General features: G+C 36.3%; 1 protein-coding gene across 3 annotated transcripts; it reads left to right on the top strand.

Moving 5' to 3' along the window:
• Window positions 1-1245: 1245 nt before the first annotated feature.
• KERA (keratocan) lies at window positions 1246-9936 on the top strand. 3 transcript variants are annotated; one of them, XM_012174075.5, is made up of 4 exons: window positions 1246-1307; window positions 1476-1527; window positions 2851-3744; window positions 7765-9936. In XM_012174075.5, the coding sequence occupies exons 3-4, from the start codon at window positions 2859-2861 to the stop codon at window positions 7935-7937; spliced, it is 1059 nt and encodes a 352-aa protein (XP_012029465.1). In that variant the 5' UTR covers window positions 1246-1307; window positions 1476-1527; window positions 2851-2858; the 3' UTR covers window positions 7938-9936. The 3 variants fall into 3 exon arrangements, with proteins under 3 accessions (XP_012029465.1, XP_042102533.1, XP_004006299.1); XM_042246599.2 differs by lacking the exon at window positions 1476-1527; XM_004006250.6 differs by having other exon boundaries at window positions 1246-1527.
• Window positions 9937-10900: the final 964 nt, after the last annotated feature.

Below are 10900 nucleotides of genomic sequence, written 5' to 3'. Positions count from 1 at the left end.
CCAGGGATAGCACCCAGGTCTCTCACATTGCAGGTGGATTCTTTATCAGCTGAGTTGCAAGGGAAGCCCTGTGAGAAAAGCAAATAACCCTTAATTTTTTTTTTTTTTTTAAGATATAAATGTGCCTGTTGGGCTACTAAGAGATCATGTCTGATTTAGATCTTGGGCTAAAAAAGCCCTTAAATTGAAGGGTATTTTCCATTTGAGAGTGTAGAGTATTGCTACAAAAAGGCTAACGTTTCCTATCCTTTACAACAAACTTGTGAGGGGGTCCAGCCCTGTGTTGTAGCTGACAAGACTGTTTAAGAGAAAGGCAGTAAGTGGTTCAGAAGAAGTTTTGTGAGTCCAGTGCTCCCTGCTCTTCACTGTGTTCCCTCTCTGATAATACTTGCCTGAGTAGTGTCAAATAAGTCATATCACTACACATTTCTTTTCTCAGAATGAGATAGATTTAGAAAACACAATGATTACAATCAATCAACAGGATAACATCTGAAAATGAGATTTTCAAAAATTTTTATCTTTCCTTAAGAGGCATAACTTTTTTTTTCTCAAATACAAGAACTAGAAGAAACATTATCCTAAACTTCTATGCTAAAGAAACAAAAGAGAGCAGCATAAGGTCCTATAATGCCCTAAATGCAAAACATCTGTTATAAAGAGAAAAAAATCTCATTTTAATAGCTATTTGGAATAAAGCTCCCAATATGAAAGAGAGACAGAAGAATTACTTCTATAAAACAAAGCATAACAGCATATTTAGTGCCAACATCAGGTAGAGCTTTCCAGATTTCATTTTAAAATTTCTCAAATATATTTTCTATCTCTTTTTCCCTTATCAAAATCAATACATCTAAATAGAATTTCAGCAACTGTTTTATACAAAAAAAAATGAGTAAAAGATTTCCATATAAAGAGGACATTGGCCCTTATTTCTTTGTATCCAATTAAAAAAAAGAAAAATGCTTTAAAATCTCTTTTTTTGTTGTACTTGAAATTAAAACTGCGTTTAGTTTCTTGCTGTTACTCCAGATCACCGCATTACAATATCTTTGGGACTGTGAGCTCAGAGTTTGAAAATGACACTGAATTTTTGTTATGGGTTCTTGAGATTAAAGTCAGAATTTTCTGTGCTGGGCTGCCTGGGTACAGAAGTGCTGTCGTTGTTGGAGGGGTTAAAGCTGGAGCCATGGATGCATATATATTAGGGAGGATTTATAAGAACACCAGCGTGGAGCCTGGGTCAGTCCATTACTATGAGTGAGCAGTGACCAATAGAAAGGGAAGAAGAAGATCCAAGAGCTGAGGTAAGCGGTGTTCTGAGGCTCTGTCAAAGTGGAAACAATAGATCAAAGGTGTTCATGGTGGCCGGTCAGAGGAGGTTGTATTTTTTCCTCACAGGAGGCTTGACAGCATAAAATAAAAACAAATTCCCTTAGTCAAAGTTTTCTTTTTTTTTCCTTAACTGATTTTAGCAAACTTCAGCTCCAGACACAGGACTCAAGCGATACATTCCTGGACAGCAAGGTAAATTATTTTTTACAATTTTCGTAACTCTTAAAGTTAAGAATTCAAAGTTATGATTCATCTGAGGCAGGGTTACAGCGTCAGTAACTAAAGCAAATCCCTATTCTGAAAAAAAAAATAATATTTTAATGTTTCTGGAGGATGACCAGAGGAGCATTCTGCAATCACAAGAAATTTGACAGCTCGAGGAAGCAGCTCTGAGCTTGCCTTGATTTAGTGGCAAAATCAAAAGATCAGCATTTCTAAACGATGCTCATTTTGTCTTTTCCTAAGGAAGCAGTAAAATTTATTTGGTCTTCATTACCAAGGGTTTGAACTAAACGTACCTTGGTCAGAATGTTACTGTTATATAGATACACACACACACACACACACACACACACACATATATTTTTTTCACGTTAGGATAGTTCTATTTTCCCATAGCCTTGCTGATACTCAGCTGGGAGGATTTCTGTCTTTTAAATGTCTCACATATCAGTAAGTGTTAACTTATGCTTGTTAGCAGCCATACTGAAACTATGGAGATCACCTCTGCCCTAAGCATGTTCTTTTGTTTTCTTTCTTACTGACCATAGCAATGCCACTTACATAAGTGTGATTATATCTGTATCTATGTCTATACCTATACCTATCTAGAGAGAGTTTCATAATCCAGATTTCTTGGCTAAACAGCCTGATCTTGTATTAAAATATTAGAAATATTTTCCTAAACCCCCAAAATAAAACTTACCTGAGAAGCTGGGCAACAGAGCAAGCGATTAATCACATACTTTTCTTCAAATCCTAAAACCTTCCTTCACACACACACAAAACTGCTGAAATGTTCTTTGATCTCGCTATTTCTTTGGTTCAAGGGCCAAAGAGCCTGGGAAATCTCACCCAGATGTTCTGCTCATTTAGGAGCAAAAGTAAAAGCATATGCCTGTTTCTTAGGAACAATGTAGACTCTAAATTCGAGTTATTAAAAGGTCACTTTTTTGTACATGTGTGTTCAACTCTGGGTTTCAGTTAACTTCCTTGTATTAAATAGCTTGAAATGGAAAAGCACTTAGAGTTCCTAAAATTTGCTTTTTCTTACTCAGTTTTCATCATGATTGTGTTAAAACTGGAAAGTTACAAGTTGGTGAGTCAGTTTTACTTTTGGAAAATGCTTTGCAGATAGTGCTCACTAAATAGATGGGTAATGATTGATAACTATGCATCAAATGCTGTCAAGTCTTTCCCTCCCTCCCTCCCCACTCACCGAAGAAGCTATGTTTACTGATCATTTTGGTGCACGCAGTTACTTAAAGGTCAAACTCTTTAAATCTCTTACTCTAGATACTATAATGGCAACCACAATCTGCTTCATCATCTGGGTGTTATTCGTAACAGATACGGTGTGGACTCGAAGTGTGAGACAGGTCTATGAGGCAAGTGATCCAGAGGACTGGACAATGTATGATTTCGATTGTCCCAGGGAATGTTTCTGTCCCCCCAGTTTCCCTACTGCTTTGTACTGTGAAAACCGAGGTCTCAAAGAAATCCCTGCTATACCATCAAGGATCCGGTACCTTTATCTTGAAAACAACCTGATAGAAACCATTCCTGAGAAGCCATTTGAGAATGCCACCCAGCTGAGATGGATAAACCTAAACAAGAACAAAATAACCAACTATGGAATTGAAAAGGGAGCCCTGAGCCAACTGAAGAAGCTGCTTTTCTTGTTTCTGGAAGATAATGAGCTAGAGGAGGTACCTTCTCCATTGCCAAGAAGCTTAGAACAATTACAATTAGCTAGAAACAAGGTGTCCAGAATTCCTCAAGGGACTTTCAGCAATCTGGAGAACCTGACCCTTCTTGACCTGCAGCACAATAAGCTATTAGACAATGCCTTTCAAAGAGACACCTTTAAGGGACTCAAGAACCTCATGCAGCTAAACATGGCTAAGAATGCCCTGAGGAATATGCCACCAAGATTACCGGCCAATACAATGCAGCTGTTCTTAGACAACAATTCCATTGAAGGAATACCAGAAAATTATTTTAATGTGATTCCTAAAGTGGCCTTCCTGAGACTCAACCACAACAAATTATCTGATGCTGGCCTTCCTTCTAGTGGTTTTAATGTATCATCAATTCTAGATCTTCAACTGTCTCACAATCAACTCACAAAGGTCCCCAAAATCAGTGCTCATCTGCAGCACCTTCATCTCGATCACAACAAAATTAGAAGTAAGTAACCATCAGGGTGTGTCATTGACTAAGATACTCATTAAGTTAACTCTATATCTTCTTTTGTGGTTGTTGTTGTTTCAATAATGTGGGTGTTTTATTCCAACTCTTGTACTTTTAGATTTTTTTAAAGCGTATTTTCAAGTTTTGTCTATTCATAGTGTCAATGATCCAAGAGGTTGAAATCTTAGATTGAAAAGTTGATTTTAGTAATCTACAGAGGTATATTATCTGTTGGATAAACTAAATGTCTCTATCTTATTTTACTGAGTAGATTCTTCAGACTTACTGAAGAAAGTGTATCAGGCGCAAACAATCTCATGGATAGTAAGAGACAGAATATGATTTAGGAGGTATCAAGAAGGGACCCCAGTCTTAAAGACTGCAGACAGCTGATGCCTACAGTCACCCTAATTAGAGTTTCTGCTTTAGATCAGTGGGTTTCTCAAACTTTGGAGTATGTAGATGGGTGGCCTCATTCCAGAGTTTCTGACCTGAGACTTTTCATAGCTAGCAAGTATCCTAGAGATGCTGAGATTACTGTTTCAGGGACCATCCATTGGGAACCAATATTGTGCCTTAAGGTTTTGCTCAGTTGAAATGAAAACAATTGTCCCTGGAAGGTGGCAATTCCTTAAGACTAATGGCAATCAACAAGGTAGAATACTCACTCCTTTCCTGAAAATAGCTTTGAAAAGAGAGAGATGAGTGCAGTGTGCCTTGGAGGCAGAGATGCTGTGAAGGGAAGAAGCTGGAGACATTAAAGGCAACCTTGGCATCTTCGCAATTATGCCTGAGACGAGGCTGACTCTGGTGTAGAAGTGGACAACGTCTTGGTCCAGCTACAGGCTGTGCTATCAGCCTGTCAAGTGTCCAGGAATGCTCTATCCTCGAACAGGCCCTTAAGGAAGATAATCTTGAGGGGGGCTTCTGAACAACTTTATAAAATACATTCTTAAAGTGAGAATCAGTTGGATGGTTTGTAGGAAAGTAACACAGATAATTGTCAGAAGGTTGTGCCATTTAAGCAAATAATTACATAAATATCCCACTTGTAAGAACAGACCATTTTTGCACTATGAATTCTTCATTTATTTGAGATATGTATTTTTTTCCTAACAGCACACTTGAGCATAAAATCCAGGAACTAATGAGCAGGCTGCTGCCACAGCAGTGATTTTTTTTGCCATGGTGATGAGACACATTGTTTAATCTTGTAGTTAAAGCAAAAGATGGAACAGGAAAATATCTTAATAGCTGAATCTGTTGTACTGAACCAAATAGTACCACAGCCAATATCAACCTGTGTGTGTGTGTGTGTGTGTGTGTGTTAGTTGCTCAGTCATGTCGGCTCTTTGTGACCCCATGGACTGTAGCCCACCAAGTTCCCCATCTATGGAACTCTCCAGGAAAGAATACTGGAGTGGGTTGCCATGCCCTTCCCTAGGGGATCTTCCTGACCCAGGGATTGAACCCTGATCTCCCGCACTGCAGGCAGATTCTTTACCATGTGACCCACCCGGAAAGCCCAATATCAACCTAAATAAATGTAATTTTTCCTGACAAAAGTTCTATGCTTCTACAGGTGCATTCCTTACCTGACAACAAAAGTCCCATAGACATTTGAGGTAGGAAGTCAGTTTATAAAGGGATTCCACATAGATCCCTGTTTGTGAATTGAGGATTCCCCTGAACTGGGACTATGAGCATGAGAGTGTTCAGGAGTGAGGTAGTAAAATTCAACACATGCTTGGGCACCCATGCAAGGTAATTACATAGCTATACAAGGTTACCCAAAGAAGAGAAGGACTCTGTTCTACTCTGAGTGTTTTTTTCATCGAAGTTGTCTCATGTCTCTGTTTTCCCACATTCCATCTTAATATGCATCAGAATCACCTCGAAGGCTTATAAAAGATTTCTGGGCTCCAGTCTCTGTGTTTCTGACCCAGTAAGTCTGGGTGGGGTATAAGGATTTAGTTCTCAGGTAGTACGGATACTGCTGGTCCACACTTTGAGAAGCACAAATGAGCCCTCTAAGGAATCTTGTGCACTATTACGAATTTCTGAAGATAGAAAAACTGAGGCTCAACTAGTTGAGGGTATTTTGCCAAGGACAAAGGGTAAATATAATAGACAGGACCTGAATCCAGGGTTTCCCTTAGGTGATCTTTCTCAGTCCAGCAGCATAATCATAGGACATTTTCTTCAATCTCTAGAGTATAAGGCTTAAGACAGATTTCTAGCAAAAGAGGTAAAAATCATTTTCACAGCTGCAAAGTCTACATAGAGAAATTGATTTACTTGTTTCTTAATGTAGATATCAAGCACAGTCATTTCTATATTCCAAGAAAATAAATGGAAAAGAAGAATTTCCCTGGCAAGAGTTCTTGGCTCATGATTATATCACACTGCGTTATAGTGACTGCTAAAGTACTTAGTTCTTCTTACCACATAATCTACTCTAGTTGTTAATAAATTGGTTTCCCAGAGACATAACTTTTATATGAAGAGTTTATAGGACAGCAAACATTTATCCAAAATGATAGAAATGTTTATTTCTTCTGAATACTTTAGGGGACTTTAAATGTGGCAATAATGTTACCTATTCAAACAAGTTGCTTCTTGGTACTCTCTCAGAAACATTAAAATTATTTCATGAAAATATAATTACATTTAGAACACTTGTTTTTTACATTCTAGTTATTTAGACATGCATGGATTATGGGCAATAAGGGTAATAAAGACAAGAGATAACATATCAGAAAGGATATAATCTCCCTAGTAGGCAAGTGACCCTATGCAGTTGGAAAAGGGTGGGACTCAGCTACTTACTTAATGAAATACCTGGTGCACAAGACCTTACCCACCTGAGTCACTATTTAAGCAATACCCAGGTAGGGAATGTTGCCCAATAAAAGTTGCATCATGATAAGGTGGTAATATATGTGAAGAAAAATACCCTGAGGAACACAAATCTGCTATAAAATGCAAGTCATTACTTTTAGCAAGTTAAATTTACAAAATGGTATACAATCAGAGCAAAGCACCTTTGCAGTAAGCATAAGACCCTTCAATACAGTATGAGTCAGTGTGCACCACAGGACACAAAAGGAAGGTCATTGCCAAAGTTAGGCGGGTCTTACCTTCTAAGGGAAGATCTCTTGCTCAACACAATTGCAAAATGGGATAAAGGGAGTATAAGGATTCATTTGAGGTCAGTTATTAAGCACACCCATCAGAATTTTGCTGGTTTAACACACCTTTCTCTGCTAAATGCTCCTAAATCTCACTAAAGATGCTGCTGCCAAGGGCTCTGATCCAAGGCAGGTGCGCGATTTCTCACATCCTAACGATGTGAAAAGGCTGACGGGATATTTCCTGGCTTGAATTTTTGTAATTCAATTCTTGGCAAATGTTTTTTCCCAGTTAAATACACCTAAGTATGGAGATTCAAGGTTGTTTTCGGCAAGTATCATGTACACAAAGTTATTTTAATTGTACTTTAAAAGAAAAAACGTCATCATGTATGATTAGTTTGTGTTTGCATTGTAAATGTAGCTTTCAAGCATTTTCTCTAATAATAGACTGACTCTCTGCCTTCACATCCATCTATTCATCCATCTGCCCCCATACCTACCCATTAATTTAGTACTAGCTCTGAACCACTGTTTCTACCTCTGATGCCCAAATACTACGTTTCTCACTCTAATCACACCTTTTCTGGCCTGTCAAAGGAAGAAGACAAGTGATATATCTTTGTTTCCATCACAGCTCTTAACTATATGTTCTTTCTACTGTTGTGTATTAAGTATAGCAAAATATGGACTGACATTAGTATATGTGCATTGCACATTTTATTCTGTGCATAACTTCCAACTTGGACAAAAAGAATGTCTCTCTGCCACCTTCATAGATCAAGCCACCATGCCCTCCATGGGAGTGTTTAATAGCATCTTGGTCTTCCCATCTTTAGTCTCTGGCATTCTGCTTCATTCACTCGGACTATCTTTGTCTCCATAGATGTGAACGTGTCTGTAATGTGTCCTTCAGCTCCGACCACACTGCCTGTGGAAGATTCCTTCAGTTATGGACCTCATCTTCGCTACCTCCGTCTGGATGGAAATGAAATCAAACCACCAATCCCTATGGATTTAATGACCTGCTTCAGGCTCCTTCAGGCTGTCATTATTTAAATGTGTCTTCAATAATCTAAAATTCATTTAATAAGTACAGATTTCTGACATGAAATTTGGTTACCATTCATAGGTATAAGATAAAAATCACTTTTCTAACTGCTTACCTGGCCACTATTTTTATTTGTACAACTTATTTTTTCTAATCGAAGTTGCTTTTCCCCGTATATAGCACTGCCTGCTTTTCTTTAATAAAACAAGACACAGAGTCATGATAGTTTATCAACTCAAAGATAGTTCCTTTTTGTCTCTCTCACAGCTTACTAATGCCAATTAATGCAAATACATTGTTATGCAATAGAAATGATGTATTTGCTTGCAAATGTTCAAAATTGCTTATGCAGATACTATAATCATGATACAACACAACAATCTAACAAGAGGTAGAAATTTCTAGAGAAAGAGAAAAAAATGAGCTATTTCTTGATCATAATTATAAAGAAATAGATTCATATTGTTAAGTAGCTTTTGTAAGTATCATTTTTATATTTAGCTCAAGAATTGTTATGAAATGCATCAAATACTTTATAGCAAGAAGATTTTAGCTATTTAATACTAAATAACAAAGCAATAGGAATTTTTAGTTCATTATTATTTCTTATACCTGCTGTGCTTAGGTATAGTATAGCATACTCTTGAAGTTAAAGTCCTACATTTATTTTAATGCATTTCTGAGAGAATTTTAGTGTTTTAACACTTGAAATCCACTTAATTGCAAATCCTTCAGTTCTTTTATTTGCCAGTGTTTTTTTGGATTTTTTAAATAAAAAGAATGAATGCTTTCTAACAAAACAGAAGTAAAATATTTATTTTAGGAGGCTTATTCACAAGTTTTATAAAGAATATATTTTTAATAAAAAGTCTTATGATAACAATTATTTCCACTTTTCTAGCATGAATATATTAAAATATATATTTCCCATTTTCCTTTTTTTAATCAATGAACATAAGAAAAAAGTTATATTCTGATCACTAGACATACCTGTTTCTCATGTGTCAAAAAACAAAACAAGATTTTGTTAAGTAACAAAGTATAGTTTTCTTATATTTCCAACTATGTTAAATACATGTTATTAACAATAAGCATCCCATATAGATTAATACATTTATTCATATATAATTTTCCAGGCATTATTCTGAAAAAACCTATAAATATGATGTATTTCCTTAGAAAAAGGATCATATACATTTGTGAACCACTACATTAATGAAAGTTCAATGTGTAACTTTAATCCAAGGTTTCTCAGAAACTTAATATGTTATTTTGTTATGTGAATTCCCAAGAAGAAAATATAAGGTGCAGTATTGCCCCTGTATTTTCATACCAAAATTTATTTAGGAGTGGGAGGAAAGAACAATGAACATACATTGAATAGTTTTTAATGCTGGCTGAAGGTAAGACATTAAGAAAGAATAATTTTACAAAGCTTCAAAGCACATAAAGAAAATTATGTCATACAAATTATGTCATAGAAATACAGGAAATCAGATCTCATGAGGCTGGGGAAAAAGAATTTGTCAAGAGAAACATAATAACTTTAAATATTTGAAAATCTGCCATGTGAAAAAGAGGATAACACACTTTCCAGGAAGCTCCAAAATGAAAAGTAGAACATATGAGTGAAATTTATAAGGTGCTGTGTTTCACCATTAGCCAAGGAAGAACTTTCTAATGTTTGATCAGAGTCATCCAGGGATGGAAGCAGCTTTTCCTGAGGTAGTGTTACCTATTTGAAATTGTTCAAATAGATAGATGATTCAAGAGATACAGCACAGGGAATTATACTCCCTATCTTGTAATAGTCTATAATGGAATATAATGTGCAAAAATACTGAATTACTATGCTGTACACCTGAAACTCATACAATGTTGTAAAATCAACTATACTTCTATTTTAAAAATGGGAGAAAGGATATGAGAAGAATTTCTGATCTGAAAGAAAAGTTGTAAAATGTTCCTTTTAGACTTTTTCAACTCTAAGAAATTTTATCCATCCCATGTTTCCTTCCTTCCTGTCTTTTTTATTTCATAAAATATATATTGAGTGCCATAAATAGACTAGACTGGTACATAGGAACTAGTGTGTGTACACAGGGACTGTAATAGTGGCCACGGTGTATACTATAGTGGGTGAGACACAAGCTAGCCAAATAATCATAAAAATATGTAACATTTCATCTGTCATAAAAGATATTAATGGAGAGCTGCATGGTATGAAGGAATTTGAAAGGAGGATTCCCTGAAGAAATAATGGTTAAGAAAACACATAAAAGGTGACAAGTATTTAAACACAGGGTAAAAAGGAAGAAAATTCCACGCAACATTAAAGAGTCTGTAGTCAAGTTGAAGTGACAATTTGGACGTAAGTGAAGAGTTTTAAGTCATAAGTGACTATGTTCAGTTCAGTTCAGCCACTCAGTCATGTCTGACTCTTTGCAGTCCCACTGGACTGCAGCATGCCAGGCTTCCCGGTCCATCATCAACTCCTGGAGCTTACTCAGACTCATGTCCATCGAGTCAGTGATGCCATCCAACCATCTCATCCTCTGTTGTCCATTGAGGTAATATCATGCAGTGGTAAGGAATATTAATACTGAAGCTAAAATTGCTGAGTTAAAATTCCAGCTTCACTGTTCTGTGGTCCTGGGCAGAATTTTTAAAGTTTCTTCTAATCAATAAAATGAGGACAAATAATAGTACCTACCTAATGGTGAGAATTAAATGAGTTAGAATAGGTAAAGTGCCTTGAACAGTACATGACATATGGAAAGTGATAAGTAAGAGATTATTATTATCATTGGGTACATATGTATACTATCCAGAGATATATAGTAGATATATACAAAAAGTTTATACACATACACAATAAATTTATGCACATACACTTTCTTGGTGCAGAGTGAAACAATTTGGAGGAAACTCCAAAGTTTCACTTCTAAGACTAAATGTGAGGAGATCAGTT

The sequence above is a fragment of the Ovis aries genome, chromosome 3, assembly GCF_016772045.2.
Source record: "Ovis aries strain OAR_USU_Benz2616 breed Rambouillet chromosome 3, ARS-UI_Ramb_v3.0, whole genome shotgun sequence".
Classification (NCBI taxonomy): domain Eukaryota; kingdom Metazoa; phylum Chordata; class Mammalia; order Artiodactyla; family Bovidae; genus Ovis; species Ovis aries.
This window is presented reverse-complemented; position numbering and strand designations above follow the sequence as displayed.

Coding starts and splice junctions, on each gene's coding strand:
- KERA (XM_042246599.2), top strand. CDS start 2,859: ATGGCAACCACAATCTGCTTCATCATCTGGGTGTTATTCGTAACAGAT. Junction 3,745..7,764: donor CGATCACAACAAAATTAGAA/GTAAGTAACCAT, acceptor TTGTCTCCATAG/ATGTGAACGTGTCTGTAATG.